This window comes from Rhineura floridana, chromosome 14, assembly GCF_030035675.1.
Source record: "Rhineura floridana isolate rRhiFlo1 chromosome 14, rRhiFlo1.hap2, whole genome shotgun sequence".
In the NCBI taxonomy this organism is placed as follows: Eukaryota; Metazoa; Chordata; class Lepidosauria; order Squamata; family Rhineuridae; genus Rhineura; species Rhineura floridana.
The window spans coordinates 4,441,006-4,466,830 of record NC_084493.1 but is presented as its reverse complement, the minus strand read 5'-3'; the positions used below and the strand labels follow the sequence as shown (position 1 = coordinate 4,466,830).

General features: G+C 47.4%; 1 protein-coding gene across 3 annotated transcripts in view; it reads right to left on the bottom strand.

Moving 5' to 3' along the window:
* Positions 1 to 18,659, bottom strand: part of ST8SIA2 (ST8 alpha-N-acetyl-neuraminide alpha-2,8-sialyltransferase 2) — a 33,662-nt gene extending 15,003 nt beyond the window's left edge. For all 3 annotated transcript variants that reach the window (XM_061594985.1, XM_061594986.1, XM_061594987.1), the window contains exons 1-3: positions 18,213 to 18,659; positions 2,243 to 2,305; positions 671 to 799 (exon numbers count right to left, since the gene is read on the bottom strand). In XM_061594985.1, coding sequence (XP_061450969.1) covers positions 671 to 799; positions 2,243 to 2,305; positions 18,213 to 18,319 — 299 coding nt within the window. In that variant the 5' untranslated portion in view covers positions 18,320 to 18,659. The remainder of the gene's footprint in view (positions 1 to 670; positions 800 to 2,242; positions 2,306 to 18,212) is intronic.
* Positions 18,660 to 25,825: the final 7,166 nt, after the last annotated feature.

Genomic DNA, 25,825 nt, shown 5'->3' with positions numbered 1-25,825 from the left:
AGAAGGGTGTGTTGTGGCGCATTGGGGGAAATTGACATATGACACACACTGCAATCTCTAGTGATACTGCTGTCCACAGATTGTTAATGGTCTGGTTGTTAGTTCTTGGCGTTCATTCTTATCTGGGTGGGATGCTTCTTTTAATGTTGTTGGGTAACATTTGTGGATGAATGCTGTTAATGCACTTTTATTGTTTAAAAACATAAGGACATAAGAAGAGCCTGCTGGATCAGGCCAGTGGCTCATCCAGTCCAGCATCCTGTTCTCACAGTGGCCATCCAGATGCCTCTGGGAAGCCCAAAAGCAGCACCTAAGCCCAAGAGCAGTCTCCCCTCCTGTGGCTTCCAGCAACTGGTATTCAGAAACAGACTGCCTCCAGAGGCGGAGGCAGAACATAGCCAGTGTGACTAGTAGCCACTGATAGCCTTATCCTCCATTTATTTGTCTAATCCTCTTACAAAGCCATCATAAGTGTTATATTTTGCGTTATCGTCTCTGCAGATTGCTTCGAGAGTTCTATCAAGTGTGTGAAGCAATGCACTGATTGAATAAACTGAACTAAGCATGTGCATTTACTTCAAAATCTCAAAATAATGATGAACTTTTGTCCAAGCTCACGACGCTGGATTCTGATGGGGTGACTCTGCCCATCGCTAAAATTACCCACTACCTGATCTTCAAAGAGAGGGTCTGGTTGTGCCTCCATTTGGATGGGGCCGGCTCATCATGGTGCTTAGTGCTTTCATTACTTCTGTCAGCAACAACTGGAGATAAGGAGCCATTTACTGCCACTTCAGCTCTGGGGGTGGGGGGAGAGAGAGGGGGGGGGTTCATTAGCATAGACTCCGGCAACATCTCTCAGCAAAGCCAGATTGCTAGCAGTCTAGAGTAGCAAATTTGCTGATTCCTAAGGTTATAAAAAGACCCAGAAGGATCTCCCATGTATGTTCATCATGCCATAAGTGCAGCATCAAGCAGTCACTTGCATGTATGAATGCACCTCAAACACCAGTCACCACAACTAGAACTTTCCAATTGCTTCCAAGATGCCTTGAATTGCAGTTAGAGATGAGGGAGAAATTTTATTCAGTTTGCCTTTCAAGCAGAATTTATGAAACACCCATCCTTTGAAATTCACACATCCAAATGTTGTGACGCAGTTCTCCAACTGACTAATGTCTACAAAAGTGCACATATTAGGAGAAAAGGTGCATAACAATGCATACATTAATGAAAGTAACATACAAAAATGCATTATATTAGGAGAAACTGATTGCACAAATGTGTACCTTTGTCAACACTACAAATAAAATGTGTTTATTAGGACAAGAGAATTTTCATGAGGATTTTTTCATTTAAAAAAATCACAAATCACTTCATGAAATGTGGGCAACTGAATTTAAGGTTGGAAAAATGAAAAACAGAGAACCAAAACTGACCCATCCTTCCACCCCTAGTTGCAATAGCATCATTTCATCTGTTTGCCCGCTGTTCATCAAGGGCTGAGCAATAAAGCAATATGCCACATGCAGAGCTTGGAAAAGTTACTTTTTTGAACTACAACTCCCATCAGCCCCAGCCAGCATGGTGCTGGATGGGGCTGATGGGAGTTGTAGTTCAAAAAAGTAACTTTTCCAAGCTCTGGCATGTGAGAATTAGCCCTGACAGTTGAACTGTTCAAACAAAAGGGAGACCTCTGCAAACATGCACAGGGACACATTTGTAAATACAGGGACATGTGGGTGTCAGGCAGCGATGGGGAACCTACCACCCTCCAGATGTTGCTGAACTCCAGCTCCCATGAGCCCCTGCTAGCATGGCCAAAGGCCAGTGAAGATGGGAGTTTAATTCAGCAACATCTGGATTGTCACAAGATAGCCAACCCTAGTGCAGCGTCTCCATACCTTAGAGCCACCGTTGCCGACTTGGGGCTGTCCAGATGTTTTGGAATACAACTCCCATCTGCCCCAGCTAGCACAGTCACACTGGCTCAGGCTGATGGGAGCGGCAGTCCAAAACATCTTGAGAGCACTTAGTTGGCAAAGGCTGCCTTCAAGACTGCTGCTTCTGTGAGGGGCACTTCTTTGGGGCATGCCTCCTGGTCATCAGATGGAAAGAAACAGATCTATGAGATGCGTCAAAACACCGCCATCCCACAAAATGACAGAAAAGAGAAAGAGGACGCAGCTTAATAGCCCCCTTACAGCAAAGCACAAATGAATACAACATCTAATTTACGAACCTATTAGATTTGCTGTGTAAGCCGTTCAGTGCTGATCTGATCGCACCCCTGCTTTCAGAATTCCTGCAAGACAAAGGAAATGCATTATTCATAAACCTGGTGCCTTTTTGCAAAGCTTTGCTCAACAGTCCGCACAATCTCCTCTTCGCTGCAGGCTAGAGGGCTTCGAACTGAGGACCTTCCCCGACGTAGACAGCCTTTAGGTTCCAAGGCATAAGATATAAGCACGGTTTGCGTTGTGAGACATCTTTGCAATTAAATATCAGCAGGTATTTTTCATATCATCAGAACAATCTACAGGCTTGGGTACCATAAAAGATTTACCCTAGATCAGCTCCCCCCAGTCCATTGCCCCTCAGATGTTTTGTATGGCAACTCCCATCAGCCCCAGCCAGACTTGCTGCCTTTCCCACTAGGGTGAGATAAATTGCATTTCTATTCAAATTATAGTAATTATTTCTATGCTTGTATACTTGCATACTGTGTCCTTTTTTTCCGTGACACTCTACCAAGGGTCCCTTTACTCCATTAGCCAACAGTGGACAACCAGAAGCTTCTGAAAAGCTCACTGCACATCATGGGGGCCATAGCCATCCCCCTGTTGTTTAATCACCACTAGTGCTGTCTTGGATGCTGCAGGGAATACATTGCTATTGTAATGAGTAGCCATTGATAGCTGTATCCTCCATGACTTTGCCACATCCCATTTTGAGGCCATCGAAGTTGGTGGCCATCGCCCCATTGGTAGCAAATTCCACAGTTTGGCTATGACTATACCAATGAATGCTTATGTAAATTTGTATAATTTTCTGAATAATGTTATTTGTTATTTCGTTTAATTTTTGTAAAGTGTATTGCTTTCATTGATGTATTTTTATATTTGTGTCAATTTTTTTTTTTGGTAAGCCGCCTTGAGGGGCTTTGGCCAAAAGGCGGGGTATAAATAAATTTAATAATAAATAAATTAAGAAATATGTGCAGTGCAAAGAAGCGGTTCCTTTTTCTGTCCTGAATCTGATGGAAGTTCCCTGAGGTTGTTGCTCTGAGGCTCTTTCCCTGTGAGCATGTGGATGTTATGCACGGTGTGGAGAAAGTGGATGGAGAGAAGTTTTTCTCCCTCTCTCAGTATACTAGAACTTGGGGCCATCCAATGAAGTTGAACGTTGGAGGATTCGGGACACACAAAAGAAAGTCCTTTTTCACACAGTGCAGAGTTAAAACTGTGGAATTTGCTCCCACAAGAGGCAGTGATGGCCACCAACTTAAAAGAGGATTAGGAAAATTCATGGAGGATAAGGCTATCAGTGGCTACTAGCCACGATGGATACGCTTGCCTTCCAATGTTGGAGGCAGTATGCCTTTGGATACCAGTTGCTGGAAAATGAGAGGACAGGAGAATGTGATTTCCTTCAGTTTCTTCTTGTGAGCTTCCCATGAGCATCTGGTTGGCCACTGTGAGACTAGGATGCTGGACTAGATGGGCCTTTGAACTGATCCTGTAGAATCAGTTATGGACTGAATTAGAACAACTCTCAGACGAAGCCTGATTTAGGACATAAGAAATTGCCTTATGATGAATTTGCCCTATGATGAATCAGCTTAGGATTGCCTCTGAATACGTTGCACTCAGGTCCTGCTTGTGGGCTTCTGGTTGGCCACTGTGAGCATGGGATGCTGGACTAGATGGGCTCTTTTTATTTTCTTACAAATGTATATTACGTGCAACAATCATGGTTCCCTTTTTGTCTGGGGACTCTGCTTTTGGGGCTGAGAATAAAAAAAGTAAAGACATTCCATTTATACTGGTTTGCAGTATTGCTCAACATCGCGACAAGAGCAGGGAACGTCTCCTGGGTGGTGGTTAAAGCACAGAACCATTTTCCGAGCGAGATGAACAATGCAAGCCAATTGGGAAAATACATTCTGTTCACAAATTGTCCATGATTTTGCTCCAATTAACCAATTTGTTGAAGCGATTCACTGCATGGTTACCTACATTGTACCTTTAGGATTTCCAAAGACTAATTTATTCGATTTCATAATCCCTGCCATCCTAGGCCGCCTGCTCCCTTCACACCCGTTCAAGAGAAAGATTTTGTTGCCCACGTCATGGGGACTGAAAAGTAAGTAGCTTGCCAAAGTCTGGGTGAAGCGCAGGAGCTGAAAACAAGATGCCATTTTGGCCTTCTGAAGTTCTTATGAAGTTGCTTCAGACAGAACCTTGTTCCACCCCACTCATCCTTTTCCAACAGCGGCAGCTCGAGACAAGAGTCTGTCCCAGCTCTACATGGAGATGCAAAAGACTGAAGCAGGCCCCTCTGCATGGAGAGCAGGCGTATGCTTCAGGCCATGGCCTGCTCTTCACGGGTGACGGCGGCTGGTGCCCATTGGCACTGGTGGGGCAGAAGGCAAGGAGAATAGGCGGAGTAGAAGAGTAGGCAGAGCAGAAGCAGCAACAGGCAGGGCAGGTTAGTTTTGCCCCATCTTCCTCCTCCCTGCTAAGTTTGACAAGGGGCAACACTGAGGAAGAAGCTGGCAAGCAGTGCCACCCCCTAGACCCGTCGTAAATAAGAAGGCAGGCAGGTGGGGGCTGGCTGAGGTTGGCAGGGCAGTGCTGCCTTTGCCCTAATAGTCCAGCTCCCACAGTTCACAGGCTTATGCCTGTCTGCCATTTTTATCTGTTTCTTTGCTCATTACATTTATATCCCATGTTTGCTCCAAGGAGCTCAAGATAGCATACATAGTTCTCCCCCTCCCAATGTTACCCTCTCAGCAACCCCACGAGGTCAATTAGGCAGAAAGAGATGGTGACTGGGCCAACGTCACCCATGGAGCTTCCTGGCTGAACGGGGATTCGAGCCCTGGCCTTCCAGGTCCTAGTCCAACATCCTAATCATTACACCACACTGGCTCACCACATGACAAAGAGCAGCCTTACCAGCTTCATCTTTCTTAAAAAGCCCCAAAACCCAGTCTTTGATTGACCGTCCATATTAGAAAAGCCAGCCCTTGTGTTGAAATGGAAGCTGGTGTTCCTCAGGGTTCAGGAACCAATGGGTGATAGGAGTTGTAGTTCACCAACATGTGGAGGGACTTTCACCAGTCCTTGATCTTTGGCCACGCTGTCTGGGCCCCAATGGGATTTGGAGCCAAACACCATCTGCGGGGCCACAGACACCCCATCCCTGGTTGGTGTCAACACCTGCAGGAAGCTCTTTTTTCTGCAAGCTTGAAACCTCAGGCCATTTTCAACCTCTGCCAGGGAGTTAAGAGTTTGATGAGCACTCTGATGGCACAGCCAGACACCCATCTTCCTGAGGCTACAGGTGATAGACAACTTTGCTTCAGTGATTTATGTGTATCTTTTTCCTCTGTGGGTTCTTCTTTCCCCCCTTGTCCCCCCTCCCTTCATCTCTTTCATCTCTAAGTAGAATTAATTTGCTCAGCCACTCAGTCCCCTCTGGAAGAGGGCGCTTGCTTTCATGGGATTCTGTTTGTTCGCCGACTCCAGAGATAGGAAATCCCAGGGAACGGAGGCAAGATGAATGACTTCTTCATTCTCTAACGGAGGAGCAAGGTGGGAGAGCAACCTCCTTGGCTTTCAGGATGGCCTAGGGCAGCCTTCCCCAACCTGGTGCCCTCCAGATGTTTGGGAAGGCAACTCCCATCAGCCCCGGCCAGCAGGGATATTTGATCCAAGTCTTGCTTCATGAAAAGGAACTGCTATGAAAGGAGAGCAAACAGAAGTCCACCAGCAATTAGGAGCATCTGGACAACAGACTGAGCAGGCACATGATGTCACCTGGTCACAGTCTGCCCTAGTGTTGTATTTCTGTTTAAATTATATTATTTCCATGCTTGCATTGATACATATGGGATTTTGATGACCATTTGAGGCAGGCTGGGATATTTACAGAGAGAATTACATGTTGGGACCTTGGGTTGAATCTAACATGACTCCTGCTCAGAGCAGACCCACTCAGATTAATGTGCATGACCAATGTAGGTCTATTCATTTCAATGGGTCTGAGTAGGACTAGCACAGGGTACAACCCTTTACGCCTCCTTGGCAGCTTCACACTTCGATGAGTTCTATCCTCACTTCAAGCCCCTGACCTTGAAGTTTCCTCGTCCAATGGCTGTGCTCCTTACAGGCTATCAGAAAGCATGTTGCACTAAATTTTTAACAGCCGTTTAGCAGCTGTATAAAACTGCTATGGAAGGGATTGTGGTGGTGGACATAAACGAAATTCGGACTTGTGGAAGACACGAGCGTCCCTTTGGGGATTAATTTCTGAAGGACTCCACGCCAACTAATTTCCCTGCCAGGGACGTGGGGGTCTCATATTCTTGTCTCAATGAGACAATTTGAGATCTCACACCTAAATGTTTCAAAATCTCACCCGCTCACATTGTCACAGCTTGGCAACGAGGTGTCTAAAAAGCTTTTCTCGTAAGTTGCAGGTGCTATCTTGGGAGCTGAATCACTCTTCAAAGCCGTGGCAGTGAAACTGAGCAACGTCTCTGCCGATAATGTCAAGGAATGCCTTTTGCTAGAGCTAGAGGGGGAGGGCAGGGCAGGGGAATGCTCCTGTTGTTCAAATGACGCCCTGCCATCAGGTTGACACTTGTAGCTTTCAGGTGAAGACGTAAGAACAGAAGAAGAGCCTGGCTGCTGGATCAAGCCAATATCCCATCTAGTCCAGCATCCTCCCAGTGGACAACCAGATGCCCCAATGGGACACCCACAAGCAGGACCTGAGCTGAGCACAGGAGGGCTCTCCCCTCCTGTGGCTTCTGGCAACTGGGTTTCAGAAGCTTGCTGCCTTCAACCATGGAGGCAAAGCATAGCCATCATGGCTAGTAGCCACTGATAGCCTTAACCTACAAGAATTTGTGCAATCCTCTTTTAAAGCCATCCTTTACAACAACTCCAGTGGTTGGTTTGACCGCACAATAATGCATGTCTACAGGGTGATTCAGAATTATATGTTTGTTTTATGCTTTTATTCATTTAGGTTTTACTTCATTGTATTCAGATTTGCATACATTAATTTTATTCCATCCCATTTTAGTTTTTAATTTTAGTATTTATTAAAAGAGGAGGATGACAACATTTTCCTTTTAAAAGGGGCATGTTTGTGATCTGCCAGGAAAATTTGGCATGTTACATTTGCTTGTGTCCGGATCTGAGTTAACTTCTACTGATGTTATTTTCATACTGTTAAACTTTTGTTCTGTGAAGCTTGGATACTTAGATCTAATACTACTACTCAGAAGTAAGGATAGGGGAGAAATTTGGTTTATGGAAATCCACATTTTAATGTGACTCTTCTTCATTTGCAGTCCATGAAACACTAAGTGAACCGAAACACAACTGTCCTTCAAAATTCACACTCCTTTGAATTTTGCAGTGCAGATCCCCAGCCAAGCGATGTGTACAAAATGCATATACTAAAGAGTGCATATAAATGCATATATTAGTGAAAACGTACAAAACTGTTTTATATCAGGGAACATTGCTTTGCAGAAATGTGTATATTAGTCAAAATTGCTTACAAAAATGTGTTAATCAGGAAAAATATGCACTAAAATGCTGATGAATTTTCATGAGGACTTTAGAAAACAACAACCACAAGCTGATGTGGAAAAATGTGGCAAACTAAATTTAAGATTAAAAACATCAGAAACTGAAACTGGCAGTTTTGCCCATTCCTAGACTTAATATAAATCAGCTTCCTTTGTTCCTATAACAGCCCCCCCCCCAAAAAAAAACTCCACTTAAAAGCTTATTGGGAAAATAAAAGTAACAAACCATACTCTGCTTCCCCCCTATATCTTCTGTTTCTCACACACACACACACACACACACACACACACACACAGAGGGAGAGAAGATTACTGTTTCAGATGCCGGCACACTGGCCAAGGTGATGGTGGGTGGGGTGGAAGAATGCTGTGGGGAGGGGAGTCCAAATTGTGTTCTTGCAATTATCTGCTTGAACCTCAGAAGTGAACTTGGCTCATAACTGTATTTGGGGAATGCCGAGGTGCACACATGCAAAATGAAATCCCTCCAAAAGAAGCAACACTTTCAGTAGGTCCAGAATCACATGGCATTTGGAGAACAAAGAATAACGGAGCATTCGATTGGCACATCATAAAGGCAGAGCTTCAGGTGTGTGTGGGGCAACTAGTCTGAGCGTAGTACTAGGAGCCAAGAAGCCCTATTTCAGTCTGACTTTTGCTCCTAGACATTTAGATGTGGTGGTACTACCTTATTAATGTTTATTCTATCTGTATGCTTATTTTGTACGTCGCCCAGAGTGGCTGGATAGCCAGCCAGATGGGCGACTAAGAAATTCAATCAATCAATCAATCAATCAATGATGGGTGGCCACTTTGTACATTGCCCAAAAAGAGGATGGACATCACCAAAACAGAGGACAAAGAAGGAGACAGATTTATATACCGTATGCATACGATAATTCATAGGCTTAGATGCACATTTAGAAATGGCTCCTATCATTTCCATAGAAATGCATCTCTTCATCACTCCATAAAGCTGTCAACTTGGATGGCTTTAAAAGAGGGTTAGACAAATTTGTGGCTACTAGCCACGAGGGCTATGTTCTGCCTCCACTGTTGGAAGTGGCATGCCTCTGAATTCCAGTTGCCGGGAGTCACAAGGGGGGGAGAGTGCTCTTGCGCTCGGGTCCTGCTTGTGGGCTTCCCATTGGGGCATCTGGTTGGCCACTGTGAGAACAGGATGCTGGACTAGACGGGACCCATTTGACCTGATCCAGCAGCCAGGCTCTCCTTAGGGGAAGGCGGGTGGTGTTCCTGCTCAGCCTGTTGTCGCTGTCCAGGTGCTGCTAACTGTTGACGGACAACTTCAAGCCGCCGCCTCTCTCTTCTTATTGGCTTTCTCCTTCTTTAAACTGGACTTGAACCAGACAGCACTTCTTGAAAGAGAGGATGCCTTCAGGTAAAGCATCGCCCTCTGGCAGCCTCCCAAATAGAGGACTGCCTTTTGTACAGTAGGACATGTGCCCACCTTAGTTGCAGTTCAGAATGCAGCTTCAAATGTTGTGCATTTCTACAGCTTCCAAATGAGTCTCACGATGAACACTAACACTGCAAAATTAATGTGAGACTGGACTACAAGCAATGCTCCCCCTCCCTCAGATGACAAGATCTGAAATAAAAACTGCCAAGGCCCATTTCTTGGATTCCCCTGCATTCATTTTCTCTGATGGAGACATATGAAGAGGCGAGCAAACTCTCTAGCAACTACAACATTCATTTAAAGCACACACCCCCTCCCAAGAATCCTGGGAACTGTAGTTTGTTAAGGATGCTGGGCACTGTAGCTCTGTGAGGGGTAAACTACAGTTCCCAGGATTCTTTGGGGGAAAGCATGAGCTTTAAGCATGAGCATTGGTTTTGTGTGCCCACGACCACAGTCCTGTATCATAGACTAGGCTGGAAAGATCTTTTAAGGGGGGAGGCAGACATTCCTTCTTACAAAATTATGGAGTGTGTGTATGTGTGTGTGTATGTGAGAGAGAGTGAGAGTGTGTGTATGTGAGTGTGTGTAAGAATCCTGAGAAGCCCTTAATGGAAAAATAAACCTTTGAGTCAAGAACGGGCAGAGCAGGCTTTAAAGCCAGGGTGGGGAACCTTCTTTCAGCTTGAGGGCCACATTTGCTTCTGGGGGCCACATGCCTGTAGTGGGTGGGGCCAGAGGAAAACATGGGCAGATCAATGGGTGTGCCTCTTACCTTTGTACAGAAGGCTACGTTCCAGCTATGTTTCTACATACACATGCCACGTGTTTCCATCCAGGCAAATAAGTAGTTATTACAATCCAAGGATGCGTTCCAGCCATACAAAAGGACTCATGAAGGGTGTGGAGCGGGGGTGGCTGTGGGTATGGCCTGGGGAGAGGGGATGGGGCCTAGTGAGAGTCCCAAGGCCCATCGCCCAGTGGTAGATCACCTGCCTTGAATGCAGAAGGTCCCAGGTTCAGTCTCCTGCAGCATCTTCAGGCAGGTCTGGGAGTGAACACTGTCTGAAGTCCTGGACAGCCTCTGCCAGCCAGTGTCGACAATACTGGGTTAGATGGTGGCTCAGTATAAGGCAGTTTCCAGTGCTCCTCTGTTCCAAGGGCCAGACAGAGAAGCCTGAGATTCCCCTTCTCTGCCTTAAAGGGACAGATCCACAAGAAACATGGAGGGAAGCAGGGATGGATCTGTCAGTGTTGGTCCTCTCCGTTCTCATTTTCCAATATTAAATTCTGTTCTCCACATTTCTGCAGCAATTTGCAGGTTCTTCTTTTTCAAATCATGAAAATTCTTTAGCATTATAGCGCAAACTCCTCCTAATAAATCCATTTTTACCTGCGGTTTTCAGTAAAGAATGCATTTTTGCGAGCATTTTCTCCGGATAGAATGCATTTTGCATGCTATTTTCATGAACATATTCATTTAAAAACATTTTTTCCCCTAATATATGCACTTTTGCACACCATGTTTGGTTAGAGAACCGTATCACAAAATTCAGATAAGTGCGAATTTCAGAGGGCGGCTGCCCTTCGGTTCTCATATTGCTTCGGAAAGTGTGAATTTGATAGATTTGGCTTTAAATGCAACCTGAATTGAATCCCCCCCACCCCGTAATCTGTAGAGGGAAGGGAAGAAAGAGGAAATGAAAATAAAGACAGAATGAGAATGGGGAGATGGATCTGAAAGGGCCGCTTGCTGGGAAGGGGCAGGGGGAGGAGATGAGACCAGCATCTTATACATAAATATATCCTGACTGGGATGTCATTACACAGAGGCTGCCAGACCAGAACAGGGCCGACAGCCCTTTTCATGTCTCATCCCCGTATCTTCTGTTGGTTGCTCCTAGTTAATTCAAAGGAAGGTTATTCTCCCTCTGATAACCTTCCTCACCTGCACATCATCATTCATATTGTATCACTGTGCAGGAGAAGGAGGAAGAGAATGGATTAATTTTTGTTAGTGGTGGTGGTGGTGGAAGAGGACACACCATAATTTGTGTGCCAGGCACAAACTGGGTAACTTTCACTCTGGAATGGGTTCAGAGGAGGGCAATGAGGATGATCAGGGGACTGGAAACAAAGCCCTATGAGGAGAGACTGAAAGAACTGGGCATGTTTAACTTTGAGAAGAGAACACTAAGGGGAGATATGACAGCACTCTTCAAGTACTTGACAGGTTGCCACACAGAGGAGGGCCAGGATCTCTTCTCGGTCATCCCAGAGAGCAGGACATGGAATAATGGGCTCAAGTTGCAGGAAGGAAGCCAGATTTCAGCAGAACATCAGGAAAAATGTTCTAACTGTTAGAGTGGTACAACAATGGAACCAATGACCTAGAGAGTTGGTGGGCTTTCTAACACTGGAGGCATTCAGGAGACAGCTGGGTAGACACCTGTCGGGGCTGCTTTAATTTGGGTTCCTGCATTGAGCAGGGGGTTGGACTGAATGGCCTTATAGACCCCTTCCAACTCTTCTGTTTTATGGTTCTATGATTCCTAAGACACTCTCTAGTGCCCAGCTGATTTCATGATAAAGAAGAACAGACCCTGAAAAAGTTACTTTTTTCAAACTACAACTCCCATCAGCCCCAGCCAGCATGGCCACTGGATTGGGCTGATGGGAGTTGTAGTTTGAAAAAGTAACTTTTCCAAGCTCTGAACATGCTTTTTCTCAGGGTGGGGTGGGGTACAGATGGACAGGAATTTGAATGGGAAAGGAAAGTAATGCTTTGCTTCTCCTTAGATGGCCTAAGTCTCCAGGGATGGGGAATCCTGTGGCCCTCCAGACATTGCTGGATGACAGCCTCCATCATCCCTGGCCTTTGGTTGGGGTGAATGGGAGTTGATGTCCAGCAACATCTGGAGACGTAGAAGGAGAGCCAAGGCATCACCTTCCTTTCCTAAAGTAACCCCTGGCTGATTTAGGGTTAAGAATTTGAAGCACCTTCAGACTGTCACCATTTTGTGGGAGAGATTCAAGGGCATACCAGAAATTTACGTTTGTGCAGTTAAAGTGGATTAAGGGCTATTGGCCCCTCCAAAAGTTCTCATTTTAATGTGCATTCATGTTGATTTGTGCTCATGATAATATCAGGGCAGTTATATGCAATCCCACTTGCAATACTGGCTCCTGCTGGGAGGAAGGGCGGGACAGAAATCAAATAAATAAATAAATAAATAAAATACTGTTTGTGCCTGGAAACTTTTTATATTACAGATAGACCAGTGGGGGGGGTTTGCACTGTAGTGCAAGGGTGCCCCTCCAGAGGGCAACAATGCAAGAACATTGTGGAAGGATCACAGAACTACTAACAAAGCAGAATGATGTGTGGACAGTGCAGTCTGAATCTATAAATCTACCACTAATGCAGTGTGGTGTGCAGAGTCAGTGTGGTGTAGTGGTTAGAGTGTCGGGCTGGGACCTAAAAGACCAGAGTTCAACTCCCCACTTGGCTATGATGTTCCCAAGGAATCTTTGGGCCAGTTACTATATCTCTCAGCCTAACCTACCTCACAGGGTTGTAGAGAGAATAAAAAGAGGAGAGGGAGAAACATGTTTTGACACCGCTTTGAGCTCCTTGGAAGAAAGGTGGAATAGAAGAGTCATGAATAAAATTTAAAAAATCGTTGCACCAATGACATGTGGCTGAATATTCCAGCAGGAACAAAAACAAAAAACCACAACCCAGTCTGGAGGGGCCCTCTGTCACCCCAATGTGACAAATCCACTTAAAAGAATTAACAGGACTTTTTTGCAGTTGGGAAAATGACAGGGAGATGCACTGAAAAGTGTTGGGTGAAGGAATGACTACTGGGAAGACACGTAAAGACCTCACAAGCAAATCAGGATGAACGCAGGGCAAATACTTATTATTATTGTTGTTGTTGTTGGTTGTTGTTGTATTTATATCCCACCTTTTCTCCAAGGAGCTCAAGGTGGCATACAAACATGGTTCTCCCCCTCCTCATTTAATCCCCACAACAACCCTGTGAGGTAAGTTAGGCTGAGAGGCAGTGACTGGCCCAAGGTCACCCAGTGAGCTTTATGGCTGCGTGGAGATTAAAAACTGGATACAATCTAACCTCCATGTAAGCTTTGTGCAAGCGAATCAGGATGAATGTTCACTTTTAGTACAAGGAAAGAAGGAATCCCACGTCTGGTGAGGGGGAAAGCCTTGATAGTGCTTCACCAAAATTAAAAATGACAGGATAACAGCAAGAAACATATAGACATATTGAGGAGGGGGCGGAGGTCCATCCCAACTCTGTCTATCACCTATCCCAACCTTTTCCTGGCCGGCTGGGGCTGATGGAAGCTGTAGCCCCAAACATCTGGAGGGCACCCGGTTGGGAAAGGCTATCCTATCCCTTTTCCATTTCAGCACTGCCTCCTTCTGCATCACTGTCTGACAACTGGGACTTTCTTTGGGAATTATACCTGGAGGGACCTTTGACCCTTGCATTGGAAAGGTGTACCTTGACAGCATGGGAGGGTCACCCACCTGCAGGCGATATACGTCTCCTGTATATCTGCACAAGCCACTGCTCCCGGTCTACTTCCTAACTGGAAGGATTTGACCTTTGAGCATTGTTTCGTGCAGAGGCACAGCAGACACCCCCTGCATCAATGGCTGCTTCAGGCTCACAACAGCCTTGGATCACACGATTGATTTCTCACAGCACAGTCTGAGAGCTACATTTTTACACATTGCTTCATCCCTATCTAGACTTGCAGCTTTCCCTTCAACGGCATCAAGTATGCCTCTCTCCTTAGCCTAATCAGGACCACACATTCCAGCAGAGAATAAAAGGGATGTGGAAGAGCTCTCTTCATCTCACCCTCTGCCCTGCCTAAGACAAGACTAGCAGCAACATTTACGGCAGCCTTTCCCAGCCTTTGGGTCCCCAGATGTTGCTGGACTACAATTCCCATCATTCCTGACCATGGGCCATGCTGGCTCGGGCTGATGGGAGTTGTAGTCCAACAACATCTTGAGACCCAAAGGTTGGAAAAGGCTGCTCTACAAAAGGGATGCAGAGCCCTCCAGTTGTTGCTGGACTCAAGCTCCCCACTTTCATGACCATCGGCCAAATTGTCTGGGGCTGATGGGAGGGGGTGTCCATCAGCATCTGGAAGGCCACAGACTCCCTATTCCTGACCTAAGGTGTCCATGTTACATATCCATCCAACCTTTTTCTTCAGAAAAGAACAACGTAAGGAAAGCTTTGTTGGTTCAGGCCAAAAGCCCATCTAGTCCAGCATCCTGTTCTCAGAGCGGCCAACCAAATGGCTCTGGGAAGCCCACAAGCAGGAGCTGAGGGCAACAGCGCTCTCTGCTTGCGATTCCCAGCAACTGGTATTCAGAGGCAAACTGCCTCTGATGGTGGAGGGAGGACCTAATAGCCATTGTGGCTAATAACCATTGATAGTTATTCTCTATGAATCTGTCTAATTCAATGGCAGCTGATGGCTCCATGTCAGTGGGGCAGTGGAATCCACTCTGGGTTTTAGATGAAGCACCTTGGCCAACTCCTTGAATGTTCGGAATAAAACCTGGACTGCCCCACTGACATGGGGCTACCAGCTGACACTGTTCTAATCCCCTATTAAAGCAATGGGTATCACTTGTGGGAGCAAATGCCATAGTTTAACTACAGAGCTCCAAGAGTTCCAAAAAGAGATCTCAGAACCTCCCTGGAGTAGGCTGGGATGTTTTTCACAACCGGGCAGGGAGCCTCAAGGGTCCTGCTTGCCTCATGTATCAAAAGCTATGGCTGCTTCTGTTCCACCACCACCATAAGCCGGACCAATGGCAAGCAACCTGAATGCTACCTACTTTCACTGGGTGTGAGGCACACGGTTGCTGGCAAGGGGCTGCCATTGAAGACAGATCAGACACTGCAGCCAGTGCAGAATTCAGACTGACTGGGAGCAGAAGGTCTGAGCATATTACACCTATTCTGGCCTGACTGCATTGGCTACCGATTCGTTTCCAGGCTCAGTTCAAAGTGCTGGTTTTGACCTATAAAGCCTTGTGTAGCTCAGGTTCCAAATACCTCGAGGGCTGCCTCTCTCCATATAAACCAGCCCAGACACTGCGGACTTCATCAGAGGCCCTTTCTGCATGCCTCATCCAAGGGAGGTACAGAGGGTGGCCACACGAGAACGGACCTTTTCAGTGGTGGCCCCCCATTTGTGGAATGCTCATTGTGAAATGCATTTGGTGCCAGACTAAAGTCACTTCTATTTACCCAGTTATTTCTACGTTATTTCTTAACTGGTAGTTAAGCTTGCCTTTGCTGAGGTGTTCATCTTTTAGTTGGGTGGGCTAAGACTAGTCTTTCTTGTGTTGTTGAGCATTCTAAGATTTTTGTATTGTTCATTGTTTATAATCCTTCTGGCTTTTAACTGATTTTATCAGTTTGCATTTTATCTTGATAAGTCACTTTGAGACAAATAATGACAACAACAACAACAACAACAACAACAATAATAATAATAGCCGCTTTCATATGAAAAGAACTGGACCAGCACCTTGCTAGATCAGACTAGGGTGTGGCCAGCTTCTCCAAGTCCTGTCACCCACACATTGACCAGTCAAACTTCTCAGGGAAGCCCCCAAACAGGACAGGGGGGCAACACCCCCAGCTGTGCTTTCGCCTCCAGCAACTGAAATTCAGAACCACAAAAATGAAACAGAATCATACAGCACAATGCAATAGTTGCTTAGGCTGCAGCAGCTCCAATAAACTGCTTCGAGTCTTTAAGGGGCCACAAGACTCTTTGCCACATCCACACCATAAACTTAAAGCACCTGGATTCCCATAAAGAATCCTGGGAACTGTAGCTTAGGGGTGCTGGGACTTGTAGCTCTTTGTCACAGATTTCCCGACTGACTCACTGGAAACGAGTCTCTAAAATGATTATTCATTTGTGAGGAAATGGCAGCCTGCACTGGGCTCTCCTCTTACTTTGTATATTCCCTGACCTTCAAAACAAAACCAAGGCCCTGTGTGGGTGGTAGGCAGTAGTGTAGGGGCAAATTCAGAAATGCAGGGTTGCTTCATGATAGTCACGGCCATGCCCCCCCTTTTTTTGCTGTGGCTTGAGCATGAGATCCTTGTTTATGCCTTCTCCCCCAACAACAGATGCCCCTAGGGGTCAATCTGCATGAAAGGAGAGAGTGTTAGCTACTGAAGGGAGTCTTCTCAGCAGCTGACTCACCTCCTTTCACTCTGATTGGCTCCAATCAGCAGGAAAGGACAAGGAAGCATGTTAGAAGACTCTTATCAGCAGCTAACACACTCCCCTTTCATGATGATTAAAACATAGGATGCTGAAGACATAGGGACCCTGCTGGGATCAGGCTCCCAAAAAAGTAAGGGGTCTAAGACCTTCCTGAGACCCCAGATGACCATATTTCACCGGGGCTAGGTACACTGAAAAGGTGGGATCTCTACCCTCCCACCACAACAAGGGCTGGGGGGGGGCTGAGCACGGGGAACTGATGTGGTTGCTCACCTGGATACCTGAGCGGGATTCCTAACAGCCTCTAGCTTTGCCAACAACAACAACAACACCAATTGTCAGTAGAGTGGTGTGGACCCATGACCCTCCCCGTCTAACATTTCAAGTCCTAATGCTGGAGCTGCTCCGGACTTCTTGCATGAAACCAGCCTCTCCTCAACTCCTCATCTCAAGCTGCAGGGACTGCAAACAGCCAGAGCTCCGTGGCAGAGCACCCACTTTGCTTGCAGAAGGCCCTGGGTTCAGCTCCCAGCGTCTCCAGGGAGGGCTGTGAAAGACCGCCTGTCTGAAGGCCCGGGGAGCTGCTGCCAATCAGTGTAGACAATACTGAGCTAGATACTTTGCACAGAGAAGGTCCCAGGTTCAACCCCCAGCATTTCCAGGAGAGGGCTGGGAGAGAGCCCTGTTTGAAGCCCAGGAGAGACGCTGCCAGTCAGTGCAGACAGTGCTGAGTTAGATGGACCCACGGGTAGGGCACTTCCTATGTTCCAGGGAAGAGATCATGTCGCAGCGGCAGAGCATCCACCTGGCATGGAGAAGGTCACGGCTTCAATCCCTGACATCTCTGGGAGGCAGCCCTGTCTGAAGCCGCGGAGAGCCTCTGCCAGTTAGTGCAGGCAGTACTGAGCCAGCTCAACCAACGGCTCCGAGTCGGGATAAGGCAGCTTCCCGTGGCTCGTCTCTCTCCAGCACTTCCAGCCCAGGCAGGTCCACGCCCCCTCTCCCCCCCCACTTTCCAGACCCTCATCAATGGATTTCCTAACACCCCCAACCCACTCAGCTGCCCCTGATCGGCTCTACCCCACCCTCGACCCTCGCAGGCAGGGGTATGTGTGACGGCGAAAGGCTCGAAAGACACCCCCCCGCCCCGGCGCCGCCGCCACCAGCCCTGCGCTTCTCCCTCGCCGGCTGCGCTCGGAGACAAAGAAACTCCGGAGCCCCCTCCCATCCCCCTTCCCTTGCAACCCCCCTTTCCACCAGTGGCCCCCTCCATCATCCTCCTTCCCCAACAAGCCCCATCCCTTTGTAACCCCCTCCAACAAGCAGAGATTTCAGTCTCCCTCCTTTGTAAGCCCCCCAAGCCCCCTTTGGCATTCATCCCTCTCTTTGGAAAATCCACCCCACCCCAGGCAAAGTGACCCCCACCTGGCGACCCCCTCTTCCCCCCTCCCCGCCTTTCTGCCATGCCCCCCGTCAGAGGCTTCTCCCCCCCATCCAAGCTATCTCAAAGACCCCCCGGCCCATCCTTCAGCAGACCCCCCGACACCCCCCGCAAGAGCCCCCTGGATTTGGGGTGCAGGGAGGTGCGGGCGGTGGGGCTGGAACGCGCGCCCCTTTGCGTTGCGCGGCCTTTCTCTCTCCCCCCCTTTCTTTTACCCGATTTCCAGCTCGATCTCGGAGATGTCGGCAAAGAGGAGGATCCCCACCAACAGGATCAGCAGCGCCAGCGTCCAGCTCCGGCAGGGCAGCGGCGGCGGCGGCATGACTCCGGGGCGCAGCCGGGCCGAGGCGGGAGAGCGAGCGGGAGACCCCCGCCGGGGCCAGGCTGGGCTGCCGGCTGTCTGCCTGGGCGCCGCCTACGCCTCCTCCTCTCCCGGTCCAGAGGGGAAGAGTCCCGAGCGCAGGAGTTTGGAGATCTCCCGAAAGGGGCAGGGACAAGGGGCCACAGGTCCCAGCCAGCCAGCCCCAGAGCTGCCTCCAAGTTGGGGGGTCTCTTGGACCAGGCCCTCCTCCTCTTTTACTGCTGGTCTCCTCCTTGCAAGGGGGGGACGGACAAAGCAGGACAGAGCCGCCGCCGCCGCCGCCGCCTCTCCAAGATTTCTTGAGACTGAGAGGGACGAGCGGGAAGGAAAGAAAGAAGGAAAGAAAGGATAACCCTCCCTCCCTCTCTCTCTCCCTTCCTCCCTCTCCAACCCTCCCTTCTCATTAACAGCCTTCTCAAAGTTTCATTCTCTCTCACACACACGAACACATCTCAGAAGCTTTTGCAGAGCACCTGCCAGCCTCCCACCTACGTTTTGTGGGAACCCTCTGGATCAGCGTGGGGGACCTTTGGCCCTCCAGATGTTGCAGAAGGGCAGCGCCCACCCTTCCTGGCCATGCTTGCTGGGGCTGATGGGAGTTGTCATTCAGGAACATCTGGAGGGCCAAAGGTTTCTCCACCCCTGCCTTACAGCCTTGTTATTCCCCCTTCTCCTTTGAAGTCTGGAGTGGGGAGGGGAAGCTGAGGCGTTGAAGAGAAACACACCCCAGCGGTTCAAGAGTGTCCCCACTTCTCTCTTCTGAAAATGGGGACACACTGTGGGCGCTAGTCAAACCCCGCCCCTTTAATTACTGTAAACCGCCCAGAGAGCTTTGGCTATGGGGTGGTATACAAATGTAATAAATAAATGAATAAATAAATATACTGTAAAACCTGCTGGGAACAGCTTGAGGGCGTTTTTCTTTTTAAAAAATCAGCTTCAAAGAAATTGCACAACTGATTGGCAGATTGACCAGTTGCCCCTCCAGGGGTGGCTAATGGAAACGCTTTGAGCTGGCAACTAGTGTGTTCATAGCCGTTGAGTGTGTGACTTGTGTGAGGGCAACTAAGTGACCTTCTGCGGGCGGGGGTGATGCCATTTTGGATAGCACCAGAGGTAGCCATCATGGCGCCTTCCAGATGTTGTTGGACTACAACTCCTGTTACCCATCCTGGCTGGAGCCAGTGGGAATTGTAGTCCAATATTTGTTTTTATTTTATTGTATTTATGCCTTACATTTATAGCCCACCTTTCCTCCAAGGAGCTCAAGATGGTGTATGTGTTTCTTCCCTCCCTGTTTAACCTCACCACAATCCTGTGAGGTAGACTAGGCTGAAAGACAGCGACTGGCCCAAAGTCACCCAGCAAGTTTCATGGCTGAGTGAGGATTCGAACCCTGGCCTCCTGGGTCATAGTCCAGCCCTCTAACCATTACATCACCCGGCTCACAATAGTGTCTGTAGAGCACCACATTGGCTACTTCCAGATGACATGTTTATTGAGCATTCATCCTGACTTTTTTGCAAGGAGATCAGACAACACACCTCTTTACCCTGGCCTTTGACACCTGACAAGTACATTTTCTGGACTCACCCTTTTCTTGTAAGTGCAATTTGTGGCAAACTGTTTTAAATATTGAATTTGAAATTGCTGTAACCCACCCTGGGAACTTATGGCGAAGGGCCAGTAGGAAATCTGAACAACAATAGTAGTAATGATGATTATGATGATATGCATTCATTCTGATTAGTTTGCCAGGAGATTAGATGACGTTGCATGAAAGCAAATGCTATCCTAGACTTTGCAGAGCTTTTCTCCATCCTTCCTTATGGCAAATAGTCTGATCTTTTGGGGAAATGGGTTTATTGGGCAAAGGTGCCAAATCCACTTTAATTGCACTAACTGAATTTTCTACAATATGATTGATCAAGCCCTAAAATAGCAACAATCTGGAAGCTCCCTTCGACCAAATGGATACACAGTATGATAGTGAATTTATGGTGGAGGCAAGATTTATGGTGGAGACTAGGGCTTCCTAGTCTCATAGCCATTATGCTACAGTAGTTCTTGCCTTTTCTTTAATCCAAAGTGCTTATTTTATTTAGGTGGCATTGTGTGATTACTTCAGTGGTGCTATATCATATATTAATATCATTTATAAATATCCTTTTTAAAAGAACCAAAAATAAACATTTTTTTAAAAGGGTGCCAACAGAAAAGATGGGAAAGTTAAGAGGGTTTATAATCTCCTTGAAAAATTGCACACACAAAGAACACCTGTTCATACAAGTGCTGTTATGTTTAATAATTAGTTCAAAAAGATAGGTGAAAAAGTGCAAATTAACAAAATGATTCCAACTGGGAAGAAAATAGCGAAGCTGTGCTGAGATGTAAACGTGTGGGTGATGATAAGCTTGCTCATCTGATATTTCATTGCACATGGAAACCACGCTTCTCCAACAAGCTGGAAAAGTAACACAGTGGCCATCTGCACTTGAGGATCAATGCTAGCTACTCTTACATTCTTTCCATGCACAAAAGTCACTTTTTCTGCAGTCTGAAAACAAAAGAGGACAATAGTTTGATGACAATTTTAGGTTTGTTCCCCATAAAAAAGTGCTTGGTACAAATATTTTATTTATTAAAACATTCTGACTAGTGTTGTGCCGAAAATTTGTCCCACAGTTTTTTCCAACCTCCACCAATTAATGAGAAAAGAGATTGCAGTTGAAAATTAACAAAGGGGGGGACATTTTTGGTGAAATTCTCATGGGTGGAATGCTGGCTTTTTATTGAGGTCACCTTATTTTTAAAGGGGCCAAAGGGGCTTTGAGAGTGTCTTCCTTTTCATTCTAGAAATAATCTCACCAAATGACACTTCAGCCTTCCTGGATGCCCACATTTCAATTAAAGCCCAGGGGAAGACATCATGAACGACTCCTCCTAAAGGGCTTTTTTGAGATCAGGAAGTGCGGGCAGCTGGGGCTGAATGCTTCATAGAAAGAAAACACACCCACCACCCTCTAGCACCTCACAATGATGAGGTAAGCTCAAAATCCCACACCCACTGAAATTAAGTGTCTGATGAACAAGGCATAAAAACGAACGCTTTTTTTTTTTGCCAGGGGAAGAAAATTTCCAGGAAATTGGGAAATGGATTCTGGCACAGTGCTAATTCCAACACTGAAATTCCCACCTGATGACAGGCTGAAGACTAACAGTTAAAAAGCAAACATTCAAAACCAAAAATGTGTCCAATTTCTGTTTAAAAAAGGTCTTAAACTCGGGGAAAAAAGAAGTAACAGAAACTCAGTTGTCAAAAGCAACAAGGCTTCCAAAATGTCTTAACCTTCCACAAGGAGGCACACTAGCTAAATGCACTAGCTAAATTCTTGGGGCTATTGTAGAAAGCTGTCTGGTCTCTCCCTCCATAGGGTGTTTCCTAGCATACATACCGTGAGTAATGCAACTGCTGTGGAAGAGCGCACACTACATTTTGCTCACTTGCACAATCTTCTCTCAAGGATCAAGTTTGAGGACAACCAGCCTGCATGTTTGATCAGGAAGATGGCTGCACGCTGTGCTGATTGGCTGGGGTTTGTGATATCACAGAACAGTTCTGCGGGACCAGGCCCATGGCTCATCAAGTCCAACATCCTGTGCTCACAGTAGCCAACCAGCTGCTTATTAGGAAGATTAGGCAAATTCATGGAGGACATGGAGATTAGACAAATTCATGGAGGGCAGGGCTATCAATGGCTACCAGCCATGATGGCTGTGCTCTGCCACCCTAGTCAGAGGCAGAATGCTTCTGAAAACCAGTTGCCGGAAGCCTCAGGAGGGGAGAGTGTTCTTGCACTTGGGTCCTGCTTGCGGGCTTTCCCCAGGCACCTGGTTGGCCACTGTGAGAACAGGGTGCTGGACTAGATGGGCCACTGGCCTGATCCAGCAGGCTCTTATGTTCTTATGTTCTTAAGCCTGCAAGCAGGATGCGAGTATTCAGAAGCATACTGCCTCTCACACAAACAGCCCTTTCCTTCACAGGAATAGTTTCAACTCTTTGATTCCAGATCTGTGTTTATTGTGGGAAGGGTATTCTTCATGCATGCATTTTTTTTTTGGCAGGATCCACATATCATTGGCATCAAAATGCCAGTCTGTACCCCTCCCCCCCCCAACTGAATCTGGATTTTCCCTTTCTGGGGAAAATCTGATAAGCAAAAACAGCCTGTTGGTATTTTTACAGAATCAAAGATACCATTTGCAGTATCTCAGCAGCCTGTGTGCAAATAAAGAAGGTGGGACAAGCATTAAAACATTAAACAAACATTAAACTGGTTAAACTTGCAAGCAACACTTTGATCCTTTATTTTTTATTGAAAAGAAAGGCAAAGAATTGACCTAAAGCCTGGGATGAGGTTCATGACATGTGACTCAATGTTAACTTGAGGTCAAATCCCCGCTCGTGTCTCCTGGGTGTCAAGGGCCAGCTAAAGATCACCCCACAGTGAGTGGCTCAGGGGTTACGTGCCCTGCCACCTGTGCAGCCATGGGCAAGCTGCAGAGTCCCAAGGAGCCCAGTTGCCCCCCAGCTGGCAGTTGAGGACAAGGAAGGGGCTGGCTTGTGCAGCTGTGGCAAGCTGGGGAGGACAAGCCTCAGAGGGAGGCAATGGGAACCCCCCTCTCACCATGAAATCCCTGTTCAGAGGGTCACCATAAGTCGGGATCGACTTGAAGGCAGCCCATTTCCATTTTTTCAAAGTGTTGGAAAGGCAGAGAAAACTAAGCCTCTTAGATTAAAGTGGAACTTACTGTTTTAAGATAAAGGAACATGGGCAGCTGCCATGCACCAGGTCAGGCCAGTAGTCCATCCAGCTCAGTATTGTCAGCACTGACTGGCAGCAGCTTTCCAGGGTTTCAGGCAGGAGCCTCTCCCAGCCTTACCTGAAGATGCCGTGGATTGAACCTGGGACCTTCTGCAGGAAAAGCAGCTTGCTCTACCCCTGGGCTCCGGCCCTTTTCCAGCGCTGGCTCTGCAAACACCAGCCTCGCTGCAGAGCAATGCAACACCCGTGGGGGAAAGATCCAGGAGGAGTCCCGCAGGATGCGGTCTTATCCTGAGTCAAACCATTGGTCCATCTAGTTCAGTACAGTTGGCACATACTGGCAGTGGCTCTCCAGGATTTCAGGTAGGTCTCCCGGCCCTACCTGGAGGTGCCGTGGATTAAACCTGGGACCTTCTGGATGCAAAGCAGACACTCTGCCCCTGAGCTATGGCCCCTGCCCATTGGAGGATGCCAGGGACTGAACCTGGGACCTTCTGCATGCAGAGCAGGGCTTCTACTCTTCCCCACCCATTATCACGCACAGGCGTCTTCCAACCAACCTTATTTTGGAAGACAATCTTACTTGGTCATGAGTGATGGCCAGTAGCAGTAGTAGGAGTGGGGAACCTGATGCTGTTGGGCTAGAGCTCCCATCATCCCTGGCCATTGACCGTGCTGGCTTGGGCCGATGGGAGATGGAGTCCCAGCAACATTTGGAGGGCCACAGATCCATGCCATAGATCTGGGAAGACCTGGTTTCCTGCTTTTTCAAGACTTGATACAGTCTTCTGAAAACGCTCTTCGAAGACTTGACTCCATCTCCTGAAAGTACAAGGACAGTGGAACGTTCATCCTAGGGTAAGCTTCTACCATCTGTTCCTCTGTGCTTTAATCTACCCATGAACCCAGCCAAGCCCAGAGGAAAGTTCCTCTGGGAACTTTCTCGCTGTTTTCAGCATGCAAATATTTTAGGTCGCCTCTTAGGGCTGTCACTGGGGTGAGGTGCCCCTCCTCCTTGTTTCTGGCCTAGCATATGGGGTGCTGGTGAGAAACTGGAGCTTCTGAGAGTTAGATTTGGGTTTGACTGGAGTGCCTCATCAGGGCCAGCTCAAGACATTCTGTTGCCTGAGGCAAAGGGCAGGATGACTCCTTACTCCATTCCACGTATAGAAGCACACTGGACTGGAAGTTGACTCTTTACCTCTATGCTGACAGAGTTCTCCACCACAACTGAAGGCAGCAGGTTAGCTTAAGGGGCACAACACAGGATATGCAGCACACACAGCTCTGTTCTCCACCATGGGGGGATATCTGGGGGGGCTCAGGAGTGCCAGGGGGCTTCTTCTCCATCCCCACCTTCATACGCCCCAGAATCTCCCATCTGCCTCACTCTGCCTAATGGTAGGAGCAGCCCTATGCCTTCTGTTTACGGGGCATTAGAAAGAGACCCCAATGAGAGAGGGCCTCATCTAGTCATGAATGGGGTCCTTTAGTTGCCGGTACACCGACTGTGCCACTGTGCGTTCAAGGAGCTGATGTGGTTTAAACTTTGGGTTGCATGATGAGGGCTGTTGTTGAGAAGTGTTTACTTAGTTTGGCTTTAGACAAATTTGCTCCTTATTTAGAATGAGTGCCGTTTTTTGTTCAGCTTTTCGAATGTGAACTGTGCAATTTTGAAAGTAATGGTATGAGAGTTTTTTTTTTTATTGGTTTGCTGATAGGTTGATTGCAGGCTTAAGTTCTGAAAAGAATTGTTAATGACTTGTTAGAAATGAGCTCTTACGTTGGCTTTGTATGCTTGGCTTCTTGTTGCTGTAGTTTGGGTTGACATATTACGTAGCTGTTAATTTGGATTCTTAGGATTTTTATTGTGAGGCTTCAGTATGAACTATTGTCCAGTCTCCTGAATGTATCAGTATGAGGTGTTTTAACGGGCCTGTTGAAATGTTGATTCTATGCTTGTATTTTGCTGACATATTCTGAAGTGTTTTGGAATGTTCTCACCAGAGCTTGGAAAAGTTACTTTTTTTGAACTACAACTCCCATCAGCCCAATCCAGTGGCCATGCTGGCTGGGACTGATGGGAGCTGTAGTTTAAAACAGTAACTTTTCCAAGCTCTGGTTCTCACACACACACACACACACAGTTACATGGATATAAGGGGAAGCCATTATCATAAAACGGGATCAACAGAGCAATCTAACTCATGGGGAGCCGGTGGAAGGGGGGCTGGTGGAGGAGGAGCCAGCGGGAAGGTCCTCGGCATCAATTTCGCATTCTCAAGCCACCGGGCCGGCTGAACACAGGCTCAGCTGGCAGCTGCATGCAGGGATCAGAAGGTAAAAGCCAGCTCTCACAAATACCCTTCCTGGGGAGTACGCACTCTCCACAAACATCTATTGTAATTATTTTCTTAGTCCGACCTTTTCCCTGGTGTAAATTTGGCCTGGATGAGGACCTGCAGGGTGCTCCGAACCTGAGTTGGATGTTGCCTAAGTCCTCTCCCAGTGCCTCCTCTGGTACACCCCGGAATGCCCTTTCTCAGGCCTTCTGCTGGTTTCCTCTGGCACCTCTTCTGCTGGGCTGGGCTTCCCCGATGGATCCCTGGCTGAGCCGACGGGGTCCCAGCTCTGCTGTGAC